This window comes from Homalodisca vitripennis, chromosome X (assembly GCF_021130785.1).
Source record: "Homalodisca vitripennis isolate AUS2020 chromosome X, UT_GWSS_2.1, whole genome shotgun sequence".
NCBI lineage: Eukaryota > Metazoa > Arthropoda > Insecta > Hemiptera > Cicadellidae > Homalodisca > Homalodisca vitripennis.
This window is the reverse complement of record NC_060215.1, coordinates 143,452,946-143,472,474: the sequence shown is the minus strand read 5'-3', so window position 1 is coordinate 143,472,474 and position 19,529 is coordinate 143,452,946. Positions and strand designations below refer to the sequence as shown.

Below are 19,529 nucleotides of genomic sequence, written 5' to 3'. Positions count from 1 at the left end.
AATCAACCTCTCTTCAAAAATCATTAGTGAAAATCAATTGTACAATGGTTAATATCAATTTCAAAACCTGGCAATCATAATCTTGTTGCATGTTACTGAATTAAGCTTGTATTGGCTCTTAGTGTAAGGAACCAGTTACGTTACTGTGTATCATACTGTACTCAACTGTATATTAGGTATCCGCAAGCTGGTTATGGAAGTATTCCAGAACATGTGGTTTACACCAGTGAGGGAGAAGCCTCAGATAGACAAGGATGTGATGATCCGCAAGGTGATGAATATCACGGATGTCGTTGCCGCATCTGAAGACATGGGCCTGGAGTGGTTTGAGCAACTGCTTGTCAGTGTAAGTTCAACACGAATCTTTATATATATATATATATATATATATATGTATGTATGTATCTATTCAAATTTATCTGTAAAACAAGACTTCAACTCTTGCGATAAAGTGGAAATCCATTATAACGTCAACTGCATATAACGTTTCACCGTTATTAACATTTTACATTCACTGATGAAAAATTGAACTTTTTAGTGCAAAAGCATCCCGTATTTATGGTTTTTTCGCCTGTAACAGAGTTTCACTGTAATAGCAATATGGCTTCTACAGTAAGGTTTTACTTTACCTCTATTGCGCTTTTCTTGTACCCTTATCTGTAATAATAAACGTGTAATGGTCTAAACACTTGATTATATTGTTGTGTTCTCATTATCATTGAATCAGTTTAATTTTTTGTGTTCTCAGAATCAATAGGAATATTGAATTAACTGTTAACAGAAACGTTCATATCAAACTCTGTGAGTAAGAGTTGCGTGAGTTTAAAAATTACTAATGATGTGACTTGGTGCTATGTAAGGTTTTCCCAAAACGAAAGAGACAAATTTGTACTGTACCAATTTAAATTTTTACTGAGTATAACTGTGTATGGTGAATTTTCTTCACTAATGTTTATCCAAATAAAAAGACTAGACCAATTTCAAAAATTCTTTCTAATTTGATTCTGCTTATTTAAAATCTGTGTCATCGTTGCGTAGCAAGGTTTGGACTCATGTACCCATACTATTAATATAAAATCATATTTTTAGTTACAAACTCCTATTTTGTACTAACTAAAGAAGCTTCATCTCACAAGTGCTTATCTGCTTAGAGTTTATTTGGCTGTTTCAGTTGTTCAAACCCAAGGAGGACAAGGAAGATTCTACCAAAGTGAGCCACGAACATAGTAAAGCTCTGCTCTTGGCTTGCAAGCAGATCGTCAACTGCCTGATTGATCACGTACTGAACTTGGACGGACGAGGCGGAGGTTCTTCCCAGCGACTTATCGCATGTCTGCGTACATTGTTTCTCTTCGCCAAGATCAAACCCCAGTTGCTGGTGGAACACGCCATAACTCTCCAGCCCTACCTCAGCCTCAAGTGCCAGGTTATTACTGCCGTAATTTTTAAAGTAATCTTAGTTCATTCAGAAGAAGCAAAGAAGACACCCTAACAACATTGTTTGAGCAGTATAAAAATGCACATGTAAATAGTTACAAGTATGTCACGTAACTAATTGCCAACAGATTTAGACCTGATAGTAATGAATATAAAAGAATAAAGATTTACTAGATGAAAATTATATTTTCACTTACGTAACCAATGTTGATTTGTACTTTGACAAACACTACTGTAAAAATATTTTACGCTATAGATAAAACTGAAATATTACTTATTTATTACATTATTTACACAGTTTACTGTAATAATAACTAAAGTTTATCAGTATTACTAATTGCTAGCAATATTCATGTGAGTCTAATCCCAAAAAAATATGCTCAACTCATAATCAATTGCACACATATTTTAATTCAAAACTCACAGTTAAAAACATCTCTTCAAAAGTCTTCACTTTTGTTCCTTTGCGGATGATGAATGATCTAAACTCGTATTTATTTGTATAAGAATTACTGCAAGATTCTATAGTTATCTATGGTATACATGTTTATGTGAAATTCATTTAGTTACCTTAATAATGTCAGTAAAATTCCTGAATATCACGTGAATGAGCGCATCCCACAAATTATGAGTGTTTAAGATTAAAGATTAAGGTACAGTTAAGGCCCAGTTGTACGGTTTATACATTTTAGAGTTGAATGATATAAATATTTGTTAAACCTAGACAATATTTACAATACTTGTTGGAGACAATATTTGTCTCCTTAATACATGTGATAAGTTCAGTGACACATGATTGTAAAGATGAGTTTAGAAATGCACAAGTACTTTCCGTCAGAGAGTTACAATTAAAGGCTTTGCAGATGTGAGGTTATGTTTTAGAGTGTCTTGGGGAGGATTAGTTAATTTGAATAATGTAATGAAAATAGGCAGGTTTAAGTTGGTTAGTAGAATTATCTTGTTTGTCTGATTCTATTATGAGTGTTTTAGCTATGTAGAATTAAAATGAAGATCATATAGTGTACACGGAGCAGTGTTATCAGACCCAAATTTTTATCAATGCTGCCTCAAAATTAAAACAGTTGTGTTTGATTGCAGACACAAGGAGACTACCAGATCATCAGCTCGGTAGCTAGGACCCTGGAAATCATTGTGCCTTTGATCGAACATCCGAGCGACTCATTCCTTGGCTCGGCTGGAGGAAGACTCGGTGAAGCTCATCATGAGACAGGATCCGTCAGTAATCCTCAGCTGTGTCTCATGTTTGGGGTCTGTTGTCAACAATGTCACCCGCAACTACAAGCTTATCCGGGACTGTCTGAAGAAATACAACGGTTCGTACCTGTCACTTACATCACAACTATTAACAGAGCGTTGCATTCACAGATATTAGGAGTATTTAACGCAATCTGCTACCGTAGCAAATATGCAAATGAATTGTGCCCTTATTGTTACAGTGCTCCCGAAACACATGATACCATTACTACTAGAGCTGTGTAAACATAAAATACTCTGATACTTGTGCATGTTAGGATTTATTAATGAGCTTACGTTTTTATTACAAAATAATTGAATGTACTCAATTAAAATTTTTAGGTATTCCTTTTACTAAAGAAATTGTTTTCTATTGAGTACACATACAAAATATTTTGAAAATTTGTATTAAATCTGTTATTACTTTTCCTCCCCTAAAGAAAAATACAAAATCAACTCAATAATAAGTACATGAAACAAAATTTAATAATTTTTTTTAGTAATTAAAATGTATATATGTGTTAAGTTTATACATTTTAAACAATATGTGAAACCATAAATTTTTATTTAGGACCATTTAAGTCAAGCACCATAGAAAGAAATGATTCAAATTGTCTTACCATCAATTTATACATTTTAAATTGTTATATAGGCTGCTTACTGTATTACAAGAAGCTAGCGACGGAAGGCAGGGAGGACGAGGTGGAGAAGAACCGTCCAATCATCAAGAGATCTTTGTATATCGTGGGCTTGTTGCTCAGATTCTTTGATTTCACAGATAAAGAGGTCCTCGACTCCTTTCCAGTAAGTTGATTTTGTTATGTTATATTTATTATTGTAACAGTATCACTGGATCAGTTTTTTATGTATATTCTTTTTGAGTCTTTCTTAACACTTCTCTGAACTTGTGCCTTAAGAAAAGTTGAATTTTTTGTAAACATTGTATACTTTACACCTTTGCTATTGTATGAATCTTGCTGAAGTTTTGTAAATTTGAATACTGTGAAGGTATTGACAAATGTGTAACATATTTAATATTAAATTGGTGTAAAATTTGCAGTAAACATAAACAATACTGTTTCTGCAGTACATACATTATCTGCAAATTTGCAGTATTGCAGATTTTACTGTTATAAAAGTTTATAAAAAATACTGTCGTACCAAAGCTAAAGTATCAGCGTATCATTCAAAACTAATCAGGTAGTGATATAATCTTACTCGAGATATTTGTAGACCAAGTAAGTAATATGTCTCATGTTTAAGATGGTTTCAACATTATTTAAATACGGTTTTCGTTTTGTTCTTCTTGAATTTGTCTATCTAGTATACTTTCAACCAGTTGTAATTTGGAATTCAAGATGAACCTAAAGACGAAACCGTTGGATGAGCTGAACTCGTAGTAGATATATCTATGCATCCATCAGCTCGTTGAAACATGAAGTGAGAATCCAAGTTAATTGAACATTTGTTTCTGTGGATTTCTAAAACTGAATCTTCCAATAATTTAGATGTAAAAATTACAAACTTTTAAAGAGTTTAAGAAAGAATTACCCCTAAGTAATATGCATTGGAGATGTGTGTGTGTACTAAGTTTAGTCTTAAGACCTCAGATTAGTCTTTTTTAGTGAATCTTTTTATCTTTAGTCACACTTAAGAATAGCATCATTCTCTGCCTGAATCGCACCTGCAGCTACAATGTTGTTTTTTGCATTAAATTTAGTCTCTTCCGTTAATTTTAAGTAATTTGGGAGTATATTAAAGAATTTTACACCCATATATTTTGGCTTTTTATAATATAATTGCAAATTATGACAATCTATAACCATATTATTTCTATTTCGGGTATTATAGTCGTGAATGTCACCACAGGTACTAATATCACTTACACGAGTTTTGACTGACAGTACAGTGCTATAGATATATGCACTATAAACTGTCATTATCCCCAATCGAGGGAAATGCGTTTTATCTGATACATTCCATTGCAATTTTAGAATAGTACGGATTGCTTTTTTCTGAATGATTAAAATTGAATTCAAATTTTTTGCCGATGTAAATCCACATAAAGATATACCGAATGTAAAATGTGAATGAATATGTGAAAAATATATAGACTTTAGTGTTTGCTCTGTACTTAATTTTGACATTCTATGGAGAGCGTATAAGTAAGAATTAATTTTTGAGACGATCTTATCTGAATGTTTATTCCAATTTAGGGAAGTTAGGGCCAAGAATTTTACCTCTTCAGCTTTCAGTACAGAAACTTGTTCAATTTATATTGGGACTAATTTGATTTCTGCCTCTACTTGCATTAAACTCAACATAAACTATTTTTTGTGGATTCAAAATTAAATTACTTGTGACCTGACGTAGGACTGTACGAGAGACTTGGTGTTTGACACGCTGCTGTTCTACCTGGAGCAGAAGGAACTCAAGAGCTTCACTCTCAAGGCGATCGGTTCTGTCTGTATCAGACATTACGAGCTCATGTTGGGTCCTGAGCTCAAGTCTCTTTACCACGAGATACTCTGTGAACCGGATGCTTCTCGTGAACTGAAGATACAGGTACTAAGATTAAGATAAACTATAAAACAAAGCTGGGCATATTTTCACTGTTTGTATGTGTACAGTTAATGATTGAGCTTTATTTACACTCATGTTTTTCATTTCATTCTTTTTTTTTAATAAAACGTACATTGAGAGATGAGATTTTAGGGAGGGGGAAACATGCTAAAAATCACATTACAAACACAATTGGTTCCCAAAAATGTTGGCCAAATTTTACAATGTAACAGTATCAAACAATGGTATAAAAACTAATTTAAACATAAACAGGGTGTTTTAAAAATCCCTGCAGGAGATTTACATAAAACCCAATTACATGATATCCATACAAAAGTGGTGTCTTTTAAGTGAGGGAACCCAAAAATATTTTATTCTTTTCAGGGGTTGGAAGGCTCTTGGGTTTAAAAGTTCCATAAAAACCTCGTGTTTGAAGCATTGCTTTGTGTAAAATACTCATTGCTATATGATTCCAAGAAAAGGGTTGTAAAATACCAAAAGAAATAGCCCAAAAATTTGAGTATAATTTTTTATTTATATTTATTATACTTGTTTTGTTTTGTCATTCATTCATTCATGTAATAGTGAAATCTGTAACTAATGAAATATTACTAAGATGATCGAATTTTAACCTTAAACAAATTTTGTTCTACAGGAGTATCTTGTTCACAGGTTCTGAGCAACATCGAACAATATCTGCAGGAAGAAGAGAGGCGCATGATCAAACAAGACCAAGAGTGTAAGATACTATCTAGTCTCAGTTTTATAAATACAATTAAAACTTTTCCCAAAATGGGGAATGCATTATTTTCTTTGTCAATAATTCAAGTGATTGTTTTTAACATTGATCATCTAATGTAGTTAAGTTTTAGCTGTACATCCATTACAGTTACACACACGGTGGATAGTAATATATGTGGAATTCAAATATAACAGGGGCCAAGCTGTCCAAACAAGAAAACCTGAAGGAGATGGGAGATGTGTCGTCTGGCATGGCAAGCACTGTGATACAGCTGTACCTGAAGGAAATCCTGGAGGCCTTCCTGCACCCTGATGTTGGTGTCAGGCAGGCAGCTCTGCGAGTCATCCAGCTGATCCTCTCCCAGGGTCTGGTTCATCCTGTCCAGGTAGGTGTAGCAGCTTACTATGCTGGGTGTGTTGGGACCCAAGAAAACAACCTCCACGTTCTCTGATCTGTTTGTCTAGCTTATCCCACTACAATAGGCTAAAATAGTGCCTTAATAAAGATCAGTGTAAGAGTTTTTTTTTTTTTTTTTTTTGTATGTGTGTACCATTTTTCTTAAAAAGTTTACGAATGTCAAAATCTCCTCTTCTTAGGATCGTCTTTAACATCTTGCAACACTTTACACTTGAATTAGAGAGGTTTTGTTCTTTATCATATATCTGCTCAGTTAAACTAATGTAACAAATTTAATGTTTTAAACAGTGGTTTACAAAATTACTCTCCCTAGAGTGCTGAATTATTCTAACCACCCGGTCAAGAATAAAAAAAACATGGTAATTTAATAACAACTAAATTCTAAAATTACATAGTCAAAAACAGTACACTTGTAACTACATTGTTTACAAATTTTGTCGCAATCTATGACCAGTTTTTGAGTTATGAGTTTTCAGTTGCAGTGTGGGAGAAAAACGCCAAAAACCACTATTGTTGTTACCAACATAAAAACTGGATGTTATATTTTTGTAATTATTTGCTTTATATATCTAAATGCAGAAATAAACAAGCTAACTTTTCATGCCACTCTAGCTCCACTGATGAGTTTCTGAATTACAATGAGGGATTTAAACTTTTTGATCAGACGTTAGATGGTCTATCATACCCACTGCAGAGTGCTTGAGTGTGATGAGGTGATCTCTATTCCAGATTGTCCCCTACCTGATCTGCATGAGCACAGACGAGGAGCGTATGGTCAGCGGCAGCGCAGATAAGCAGCTGCAAGAAATAGAAAAGAAGTATCCTGGATTCATCCACATGAAGGCACAGACCGGTATCCGACTGTCATACAAGCTGCAGCAGATCTTGCAAGTTAGCTCGGATGCAGTCAGGGGTTTCCGTACTAAAGAAGGAGAGCTGCCTGGCGCCCTTAACGGTTTTCTCTATTCCATCCTGCGCACCAAACAGCAACGTCGTGCACTTGTGCTTTCAATCCTCAAGCAGTTTGATGAACAAGTGGTAGGTACTCAATGTAATTTTTTTCAGAATCAAATGACAGTGCAATTGATAAGATCAGTTTTAAGGAAACATTGCGTCTAATAGAGAGAATTAAATGTCAGTATTTTTATGGTTCAATTTAACGCAGCTAAGTTTGGTCAGTGATTTTTAGCCAACAAAAAAAAAATATATAAAGTACCTCAATTTCATATTCAGGCACTGTCTAAGACATTAATTTGTTTTTGTTTTCTTACTTACACGTTTTACAACAACATTTGCTCTAATCAAGTGTTAGTGCAATTATAGTTTTACAAACTAAATTGTTTAACACTAGCTCCTGAAAATGTTGTGAAATTTGAAATCTGTGTTTTGTATTTAAATTAAAATTAATTTTAATTGTTCCAGAAAACAAGTTTGTCACAAATGTTGTTCCTGGCCGACAACATGGCATACTTTCCATACCAAGTGCAAGATGAACCGCTGTTTATAATTCACCACATTGACATCATGATTTCCGTCACGGGCACAAATCTTCTGCAATCCTTTCGTGAGGTACGTACGTAATCTAGATTGCTTAAGTCTGATAATATTGTACTGTTTGTCAAATGGAAAGTGACTCTGAACATAGAAGTATCAGAGATTTCAATGATGAGAAAATCGTTATATTCCAACAAGATAAACCAGATTAGACTTGTTGGAATTTATTGCTGCAATCACTGAAGTTCGTAAGATGTAAAGGTGAAAATGCGTAATAACAATAAAAATTCTGTTAGAAGAAAATTGAAACATCTGATGACTTACAGTAGTTGAGTCAGTACTGTAAGCGGTTGTAGTTGTCCAGTAACGTCAGTTCTGTGCATGTTTAGGCACTACTACCCAATCCGAATGCACCAGCCCCCCAGATAGATCCTACCACCGGACAACCCATCCCCATTATAGATGAAGAGGAAGATGAGGACGAGGACGCCTTGCTGGGTCGGGTGCCTGAGGACGCAAGCACTCTTCAGGAGTGTCTGACCGCGTCCCAGGGCTGCTTACTGCTTCTCGTTCTCAAGCAGCACCTTAAGACTCTCTACGGCTTCAATGACAGGTAAATACCTACCCTATTATACTACTATATGATGTCTACTAGTTATTATCGTCTCACAATTATCCAGATTGTTACAATGACAATGGACGTGGCTCTAAAACTATGGTCATATGGAATACCTATAGCCATTGCTGTTCAAACCAATAATCTGGAATAGTGGGAAATACAGTTGCTTTTCTGTAGAACAGACTTAGTGTTACGTTAATTTATGAAATTTAATTTTCAAAACCATTTAGAAAATAACCTTTTAGTTTTAGTTTGTTTTTTTTTTTATACAAAATAGGTTTTATCATCAAAAATAAATGTTATGAATAGGTTGTAAAGCAATGTGTTTCTGCTTAACAAACCTATTTGGAGATTATATTTTATTATTATTTTGTATGTGAACAAATACTATACAATGTTTGTGTCATTTAGGCCATTGCTGTGCCTATCGACATCAGATTCGATATATCGATATCGGGTTTTTATTTGACATAAACTCAATTTCCAGTTTGCTTTGTCTTTCCTCTATGGTCCAGATGTGATTTTATAGCCGAGATAAGAATGTAAATTGTAAAAACCAATGTATAACATTCCTCGTATCTGACTAGTTCTGAATGCGTTATTTATCAGGATAAAGTATGTATCTGAAAACTATAATAAATGACCGCATACAGAAACAAGTGGAAACAGAAAAAGTTGGTTAACAACCCCTTAGTTTGATTACTAATGAGATAGGCATATAATCAAGACTAATCATAAAAAGGTATTGATAACTTAGATTTAAATACGACACAGTTAACCCTCTGCAGACCAGCTGACAAAGTTGACATGCACTCGGAGAATGTACCTGAACCCTCTACATCTCTGGTGGTCTTACTAAGGTTGAGGCGGTTGAAAGGTTAACCTACAACTAACTATTGTGTACCTCATCCTCCACCTCAGATAATCCAAAGTAGATTGTTAGTAAATTCTCTTAAATATGATGTAAAATAATAACAATTATTTTTTGTTTTATAGCAAAATCACTCAGTACTCCCCGTCGGAAACAGCTAAAGTCTACGAGAAAGCTGTGAACAGGAAAAGTAATTCAAAATTTAACCCAAAGGCGACCTTGCAGAAAATCAAACAGGGCACCCCATCGGCAACGTTAGACGAAAATGCCAAAAGAGCCTTGCTATCAGAATATTTAGAGGTTAGTAAATACTTTTGCTTATTTTAAGATTTCTTTTGCTCCAATTGTGAAAATATACTTTAAAATAACATAATGCAAGTGTACAAACTTTAAAAATTGCTAAAAACTTTAAGTAACATTTGTTTTTATTTTCAGATTGTTACATATCATTATTATACATTTTAACATTTGAAATTATATAATTTCAAATGTTTTTGTGTAATTATGTATCAAATATGTAAATAAATTTGTTGTCAATAGATCTCTACCTCAGCAGTCCTTACAAATAATGTAATTGCATTGCAATCAATCTTTACAAATGGGATTATGTTTATTTTGTAGTTTAAGCACCTAATAATGAATCTGGATCCTGATGAGTCGGATGAGGACGATGCCAGCTCACCGTCCAAGTCCCAGTCACAGTCGACCAGGTCGGCTCAGGACGTATCCCAGAGCTCCTCATCAGCACCTGTGGACGACAGGGTGGGTGAAACTGCACAACTACCTCCACCTGCTGTAAGTCTTAATTATCGACACCGCTTTGCCATAACTCACATGTTCGTTTATAAAAAATATGATACTAAGCGTGGCCCATAATGAAATTTCATTCAGCTGGAATGAAACAGAGTAATTCTCGGCTAGTTTTTCTCTCGGCTTGGTGCGCCATGTTAGTAGTATGTAGTTTAAACTATGGTTTTCACCTCTCTTAAAAATATTTTTATTTGCAATATAAAAATACAATCAATCCTATGTTGGTCTTTAAAATCAACAAATTATAAACTACTTTCCATGTTTTTTGATGTTTGGCTCCAACAAATGCATTGGGTAGTATTTTAATAAATTGATAGAATACGCTAAAGCAGCTACCTTGGCCACCGGCACTAGGTTAGAGAAACACCTCTAGCGATATTTACTGAGGTATGTGAGCAAATAGTAAAATATAAATTTTGTTTCGTATTTGGCGGAAAGATTGTAGCACTTTCCAGTCACACCTGGATAAGAATTAATTAATTGATCGATTGATAGAATACAGTTGGTCCACACATGGTGGCCTGAGAAGCTTATCGGAAAAATAGCGAAGGCCATTAAGCGAGCTGAAGGATTGGACATGTTCATTAATCTTCAACCTGACACAAAGATCACCGTCATCCATAATTACTGAGGGACAATCACATAGGTTGACAAACAAACTCAAACAAACCCTTTTAACCCCGGCCATCATATGATGTCTTTAATTAGTATGCCAAGCCTATTCCTATAAATTAGCTGCAGTAGTAGTGTTGAGTAAGTAAATCTGTCCATCAATAAGTTCTTGCACCCTCACATTTACAAATTGCTAAGTATCACCTTTTGTTTAGTATTGTTCTAGAAGTATGTATTGACACTGAGTACAATTTGAGTATTGTTACAGGAACCAGCCCCACCGCCTCGGGTACCAAAATTGACTATCGTGCCGCCGAAGCCTCCGGATGGAAAACATGTTCACCACCATCGCTCCCATAAGGCCCGCAAGACTGAACGCCATAAAAAGCACCACCACAAGAGGAAGAAGGCGAAACTAAGAAGTTCGGACGATGAAAGTGATAACGACTATAGTGACCCTGATTTCTTAGTTTAACAACACATTCCAGTGTGGCGTGTAAAGTAATAGTGGTGCAATGGTTAACGATACTTCAGCACAAACGTTACGATCGTATCGTACCGTCGTGAGTGGACTACCTTAGCTAGCCCTCACCCAGTTAGTTGTACGGGAAGGGTATTTTGTGTTATACTTGTTAATTATTTTGTAAACTCGTCTCTGAGGGGTTCAGACCTCATTCTATAGAGCTAATTTAGTATTTTCATACATCGGGTCTCCAAAGAAATTTTAATTACCTAAACTAACTTTAAAAGGTTACACGATAAATAAATTAATATTTGTATATTTTGGGTTAATACATTTGGAGAAATATGTGTCTGTATTTTACTGAGATGTTAATATTTTTTCTTACTGTACATTATTTATTTATACTGTTGTTTTGGTAAATCGGTTGAAATCTCAATACATAATCGAGTCATATGTATTGTGGCTTTCAGTTTGTCTTTCCTTTCATTTTCTACGTGAACAAATCGAATAGTTTGATGAATTTCTGTAATTTATCTTATTAACGTAATAAAAAACATTTTATGTTTCCCCTTATCTAGTGTATGTTAAGTTTTAATGAGATGTAATACTCGTTGAAATTGTTAGAAAAATGTTTGCATTAGCACTTTTCATTGCCAATTTTTATGTTAGTACTGTTTGTTTTTTAAAATAATGTATTTGCAGCAACACTTTTTCCATGTGGCTTTCAATTAAAAACATAATACACTTGATATGGAACAATTGATTCTTAAACATTGTAAGTCAAAATAACCTTTCTGGCCCAGAGCTCTATTTAATCAGGAAAATGTAATTTTGAGTTAATTTAGTGACTGAGGGAACATTTTATTTTCTATTTAATGTAGTTTCAATTTTGAAATAATGTATTCTGATAGTTTTTCAGCTATAAATAACAATTTTACATGCATAATGATTTGGTTGGGTAGTTACCCTAAGTATTAAGTTTACACAAACTTTTAATGTATTTACACCCATTTATTTACCCAGTAATTCCGTTTCATCAATCCTGAATGTGTTTATACTAGACTAAGCTTAGCTACTTTAAATTATAAGACTTTCACAAGTAAATGTTTAGTATATGAAAACTGTGTTCTATCTCAGGTGCGAGATGAAGTCGGCATTCACATATTAATAATTTTTCTACAGGCCGAGAACTTGAAACATGTTTAAATAAAACTCAACACAACTTCTCAAATAAAGTATTTATTTGGTATTTTTGTACTGTAGTTTTGTTACAATTTAAGTTCTGGTAACCACCTGTCTCCCAAGTGTGTACTGTAATTTTTAAAACACATAGATTTTAGTTCAAAGTGCATTATGGCTAAACAATTTTGGTCAGTAAGGTACAGTATTGTCTTCAATAACCAAAGAACATGTAATTTTTGGCTCGTAACAAATTGAGGTGATATTCGTATTCATTTGAATAGGTTTTAAAGAATTTCTATCACAATAATTGCTGTTTTCTTTTATTTGATCTTGTCCCAAGAATTGTAGAATAGAGACAATGCACAATTTATGTTGTTTATAGGGGCCTTCAACTTTATATAAACAAAAATAGAGTGATTGTTTTGTAATCTAAATACATCCATAATTTAGATTTTTTTTAAAGCATGTATATTGTGTACAGTTTCATTAGAAGAGTCATAATAATTTTGTTTTCCTTCTTCTGTTGCTTGTGTAATATTATGCATAATAATGGTTTTTATCTCTCAACTGGTACCACAATTATGTTTCACGGTTGGCATTTTCTTGTCAAGTTTTTGAATGGAGAGCAATAATTAAAATATGCATGTAACTCAGTGACTGCCTTCCTGAACTAGCACAGTGTCGGTTTTGTAACATGTGCCATAAACCGTTTCGTCTGAACTGTAACACAAGTTTCGCCAAGTTAAAAACTATAACATTGATGTGTTTCAACAGGTTACTCAAAAAATAATTGTTGAATTTTAATATACTTTTTAGAAAGAATTTTAAAAATATTAACTATACCAAAACATTTGAGAATTTTTTTCTAATTGTGATAAATTTTTTTACTGTATATTACAGGGACGTATAATCAATTTACGATCTAAAGATCTTACAAATTTTTGAGGCTCTCTGACAAATTGTTTTAAGGTATGTGGATGTACTATTTCCACAAACAGTTTAGTATTTTTTTTAATTATTTTAGTCCATTAGTTTTTACCACTTTTTTATATTTTAAAGTATTGCTGATAAAAATTTTGAATTTTATTACTACAACTAAAACAAATGCAGTTTTCAAAATTCAAATTGTTGTAATTAGTACATTTTATGTAATACTTTTGTGTTTTTGTTACCTTCTCCATCCAAACATTGTATACAAGTAAAGATCAAGGTCAAGGCCTGTATTAGAAAACAATAAAATTTTAAAATAACCAAGTCCTCAGTAATGTTGTTAGTTTCAGGTCAATAATATTTTTAAATGCTTGGTTGGTACCAAACAAAATTTGATTCCGATACCAATATTGTGGTCTTAATTTTGAATTCGATACCGGTTCCTATGTTTTTGTAATTGGGAACTAAGTTCATATTTTGAGTTGATATTATCTAGCCACCAGGATTGTTTCTGTCGAAAAATGTAGCTACAAACAATAACACACTAGAAACTTTTATAAACCGAACCATCATTATAATTGGAGCATGAAACTAAAATAGTAAATACAAAATGGAACACTCGCTTATGATCCGCGATTTTATGGTTAAACAGATGACGATTTACGATAAAATGTGTTTGTTAGTAAATGTAGTTTATTATCAGAATTATAATGTTATATTATAAATAACTATAGTTACTTATTGTGAGTATTACAACTGTAATTATTAGTTGTGGTATAGTAAAAAGAAACTAGACAATAAAATAAAAAGACCCTTGAAGATAATAATTATTTATAGCCAAATTTTTCTAACCTTTAAAATTATGCTTTCTTGTAACTCACATCCTAATCATTTGATTTGTATAACTCTATAACCGTTGGAATTGTAGTTTTACGTATTAAAGTTTTTATTACAAAATGGGAGTGAAATAAATTTTTATTTTCTTCTCTTTCAATATGAAAAGTATTGATTCTACTTGAATGGGTCTGAGACTGTAAACAAGTGCGTTATAAACGACTGCAGGATATTCAGTGTTTTAAATACTTAACTTTTTTACAGAATAAAGAGATATAAATAAAATATTGTGAATATCCAAACTTATGTTAAGCACTTTTGTTGATTGTCTCTTGATTGTGTAATTTAATGCTTAAAAATATTGGTATCGGAATCTAGTTTAAAGAGCAGCTGTATAAATGATATTTTGATACTGCTAAGTATCGGGGTATCGCTAAGTACTGAGTATCAGAATCGACCCACCCCTACTTGTAGTAATTTGGTTGAAATCTGTGACGTGTTTCATAGTACTGCAATTAAAATCTCACACATAATATTACAGGAAACTATGATTGTATATAATTTTAAGATATTGAAATATTCATTAAAATTATTGTTATATGTATTGTAATTCTGCCAATAATTTATGTTTTGACTGACTTAAAAACATAATTAAAGTGAAGAAACCTCAAACATAATCATTACTTATGTTAATGTTGTTAAAGTATCTTCTTCTTACGTGTAAAGATTAAATTGTTCAAATTTATTAGTACAACCACAATTTTGTAGGTTATCTCAAGATCATATTTACAGGTTATTTAAATATACCTGACAAAATTACGTTCCACAATTTTATGATGGTAAAATTTTCTTCAAATTATACATTTGAAATTTTTAAACTCTGCCTATCAAAACTATAATACTCGACTAATACTAAGATTTAGTTGTTTTTACATTCGTATAAATTTACATGGAATTTTATTTAATAAAATAGACTTATAATAGTAACATAATGTTTTTTACTCAAATAAAAACTCATTACCTTTATGTTCAGTGTTTTAAGAAAATAAGTAACTGGTAAAGTTTATTGTTAATTATATTATATTAATAAAATGTTGAACATCAGATTTGTAAGATACAAACTAAACATATTTAGGAATTAATCATAATTAATTTGAATCTAAGCTATGTTAAAATTCAGTTTATATAAGATACTGATTCACAATAACAGAACTCACTTATTTTCCTCAAATCTTTAGGAGTTTTTTTACATGAAATGGTCACGCAGCTGAATTTTATAACGCTGTGTATGAATTTGTCAACATGTCGGCTTTTAGGTATATTTAATTGAAATTTTTCTATGATCAGCTCCGAGGATCCAAAACTACCATGATCTAAAAATCTATTTTATACAGGGTGTCCCATGAGTCAATTATAACGGTGCAAGGTGTGACAAATCAAAGGACTAGTCCAAATAAAAAAACAGGACCTTATTATAAGTTGCTTGGTTTCCAAAATATCAAACAATTTTTTTATCACAAAAACTGCTACTTTAGATTAATATTTCATGTACTATGAACTACTGCTACAAACCTAGGAGTTTTGTTATAATGTTGATGGGAAACCTGGTTCATATGAAAAAGGTGAAATCCATTATTACCTGTATTTTTATTAAAAAAGAGAATTCTAGTATTCTTTTGAGTTAAAAACATGTGCGTTGTTAAGGGATTTCAAAATTGTATAAAATACTTGCCACTTAAGAAATAAAAGTAAACGGTTTTCCTGAAACTGATTTTATAATAAATGTTCATAATGTGTTGTCCATCAGCTTAGATTTAGATTTAGCATTTTTTATAGCTTTAACTAGTTTTTTTATTTGCAGCAGATTTCCTATCAAGGTCATGTTTTATTGTATAGACTAGGTATTCATTAAAAGACCTATCGTCCGATGAAATATTATCGTTGACTTATGTGACATCAGGAAATTTTGTTTATCACATCTCAAAAATAGGTAATATAAATAACTTAAAACTTGGTATTTAAGTTAAGCCAATCAAAAGGAGGTAAACAAAAATTAATTAATAAATATCACTCTCCGTTTTAAAATTGTGTTATTTAAAACTGTCCAAAATTAAATAATAATCTATTTGCTCGGAAAGGCTGGTTTTTCCATATCTTGACGTAGCTTAAATCCAAGTTGATTATGCTTAATACCACAATATGTTTAGTTTGTGAGACTAATGCCCTAAATTTTTTGTTAGGTTTTACGTTCTAGGCATTATGTTAGTAAATATTATGTTTTGTTTATGTTATGAGGGACGGTGCACTCAATATAACCAGTTATAGATTGATTATTTTGTTACATCCATAAGAACTAGGAACATGCAGTTGCTAACTTAAGAACTTACTGTAAGAAGACGGTCAAGAACATAAAATAATTGTGATTCCAGTCTGATTGTAAATAGTGCATTGTTAAAGATGGATATATCAACCTCTTTGTATAAAATATGCAAGGAAAAGTGAGTTTTCAATGAACCGTCATTAGAATATTTTTTTTCAATGCGTACATGTAAATAGCATATACCATGCAGCAATGGTAATTCAAATGTTTCTAAAATATGAGTAGACTCAAATTGGTTCGAAACCTACATAAAAATCTAACAATATTTTAAAATAAAATTATTTTTATCTCAGTTGTAACTGTTGATAAATTTAACTGTGCTTGCCTCAAAAGTATAAAAAGACCTTTTAATGTTAAAAGCTAATTAATGAAGGGGGAGGGTATTATCAGGATTTGTTCAAGCTTTGTTATATCAGTTTCAGGTTCACAAATGGTTGTATTCTCTTATTCGTGCAGTAGTATTCTAATAATATGTCGAGAACTGAAATGTTGGAAACTTATGTTGTCTTTAAACATTAAATACAAATATCCAAATTAGCCCTGTTGCGTCGAATGCAAAATATTTATAAGTGTTTTTATGTTTAGTCAAAATACTTTTATTTCCATTTATTTGTAGTTTTAGTCAGTCCAACCATGGTATGTTATCAGGCATAACTGTTATGATAAGAAATTAGTACAGGAATATCAATTGTATAATTTTAATGTGATGTTACTTTTTTAATTTCAATCATAGATTGCGTTTCTACTAAGCTATAGTTTTCTGTGGCTAGTTGGTATGACTCTTGCACGTGAAAGTGTTGAGCTAAACTTTGACACAGAATTTATTGCAGTCCGTGTTTGTAACCACCCTCCTGTCTTGAAACAATGCAAGAACATGTTTTCAAACTTAAGACTCGTATATTCGTATGGGTTTTTTATTTTATATTGCATCAATCGATTTGTGCAAGTAATTTTATTTCTCTTCATAACCAATAATCTGAGAGATAGCCATCGATGTATGTACAAAATGTTTAATTTACATAATATACGTTTTGTGGTAGCTTTTTCAGAATTCTGTCAAGAAATGGCTCAGTAGTTTTACATTAAACATAATTGTTATAAATCTTATTGTTTCTTATTATTCTGTGGGCATTTTTATATTACTCCACAAATTGTTATTTTTTTATATTGTTTAGTAAGTTATTGAAATGAACATAATAATTTACTCAAATTTACACCCAATGGATAAAGTTAAATTGATGCTATTGTGTTTCAATCAAATTCATGAGCCCAGTAACAAAAGGGAACAACATAAATATCATGTTTGCCTCAAGTATAAAACATTAAACAAAACCATGGCATAATGCATTTTTATTTTTAAACACAAAATTGGGACATTGTATTCAATTGTTTATGCTTAGTATTGAATTTAAAAATAAGAATCTGATTTTATGTAAAAGATATGATGAATTTGATTATGTCTTAATGAACAGTACTTTCAATACAAATACTGTACTTTTACATCTTACATTACTCAAATTAACTATTAACCAAATTTGAAGTGTTTATAGTTCAAACATAACAAAATTAGAAAATTTTTGCTATAACGCATATTGTTTCCCTTGTTAATGGAGTTTGTTAAATGATTGAAATTTTGTCTCTATTAGTATTTCATTACAACAATGTCAACATCAGTTTATATTTCATATATGTATATAAGGTCTTTACGATGTTTCATTTGTACTTTATTTATTATAAAATCAATCATCAAGTTCATCTCAGAAAATCGTAGTTCCATTGAATTTCTTATTTCAGTTCAAAACCAAATACTGTGTTTTCAATCGTTCCTGACAGGTTTTCTTTTATATTGATTTGTATATTGTGTATAATGTTGTCAAGTGAGAAAATAAAATATTCATTTAACCATGTAATGTCTATTCTCACCTTTTTTATTGTAACATATCTAATATTTTGTATTTTGAAGATGGTATGTAAATGTAAAGTGTAATTTACTCTATATCTAAAATATAAATATAGATTTCAATTGACACTATATTTAAATTCATAGTTTTGAATAGTTGTTTATTCAGTTATTTATACCTGCCAATTAAAAGGACTAAGCGACAGTTGAATTCTCTTGTTCCTTTTGTCCTTCATCCTTACTCTGCCAACCGATGTGGTATTTTCACATTTGAGACAAGTGTTATGAAACCATTTAGGAAGACAGAATGAGATACTGTGATATTTAATTGAAATAATATAAGTCATCAATTTTGCTCTTTTCACCTCATACAATCTTTTGTAGTTGTGTTTTCACACATGGGCTACTAAAATACAGCCGTATACATATATTTTTATTTGTCTTTGTCACGAGGTAATTTTTCAACTTCTGTGCATCATGAAGACCACAGTGGCTTGCTCGTCAAAATTTTATAATTTGCTCAATATCTCAGTTAACAGAAAATAAATTTAGAGTAGTCCGAAAATGTAACACTGGCTATCTTCCTTTATATAATAATACAGTCTAGAGGTTAATTTGAAAAACATTGAAATAGACAATATACTTTAATGACATATTCTTTGAGAACAGTACATCAAGTCAGTACTTAAAAGTCAATACATGGGTGTATGAGTAACGTGTAAGTTAAGACAAGGACAGAATATCAAGAAATTTTTAAGCTGAAAGTGATGCTCAAGATTATCTAAGTTATAAAATCTAGATAGAAGAGACAGAAACACTAGGACAGTACTAAATCAATGGTGGATTTCACTTTGGCTCCTATGTTGAAAAAGTTGCAGAAAATTGAAAAATTATAGAAAAAGAGTGTAAAAAAATATATATTTGTGATTGTTGTGAAATGTTTTATTGAATTTGAAGTGTTCTAAAATAAAATACATTACTTTTCTAATAACCGAAAGATGAGAAGATCATTAAACAATGTA

The 19,529-nt window shown here is 31.8% G+C and overlaps 1 protein-coding gene across 1 annotated transcript in view; it reads left to right on the top strand.

Moving 5' to 3' along the window:
• The window catches only part of LOC124369963 (nipped-B-like protein), a 93,819-nt gene extending 75,101 nt beyond the window's left edge, over positions 1-18,718 (top strand). Inside the window, 14 exon segments of the mRNA XM_046828192.1 lie at positions 177-346; positions 1,172-1,426; positions 2,536-2,622; positions 2,624-2,771; positions 3,344-3,495; positions 5,065-5,256; positions 5,926-5,992; positions 6,190-6,380; positions 7,142-7,450; positions 7,835-7,981; positions 8,296-8,519; positions 9,522-9,696; positions 10,018-10,191; positions 11,087-18,718. Of these exon segments, the coding sequence (XP_046684148.1) occupies positions 177-346; positions 1,172-1,426; positions 2,536-2,622; positions 2,624-2,771; positions 3,344-3,495; positions 5,065-5,256; positions 5,926-5,992; positions 6,190-6,380; positions 7,142-7,450; positions 7,835-7,981; positions 8,296-8,519; positions 9,522-9,696; positions 10,018-10,191; positions 11,087-11,293 (2,498 nt within the window). The 3' untranslated portion in view covers positions 11,294-18,718.
• The last annotated feature ends 811 nt before the right edge of the window (positions 18,719-19,529 follow it).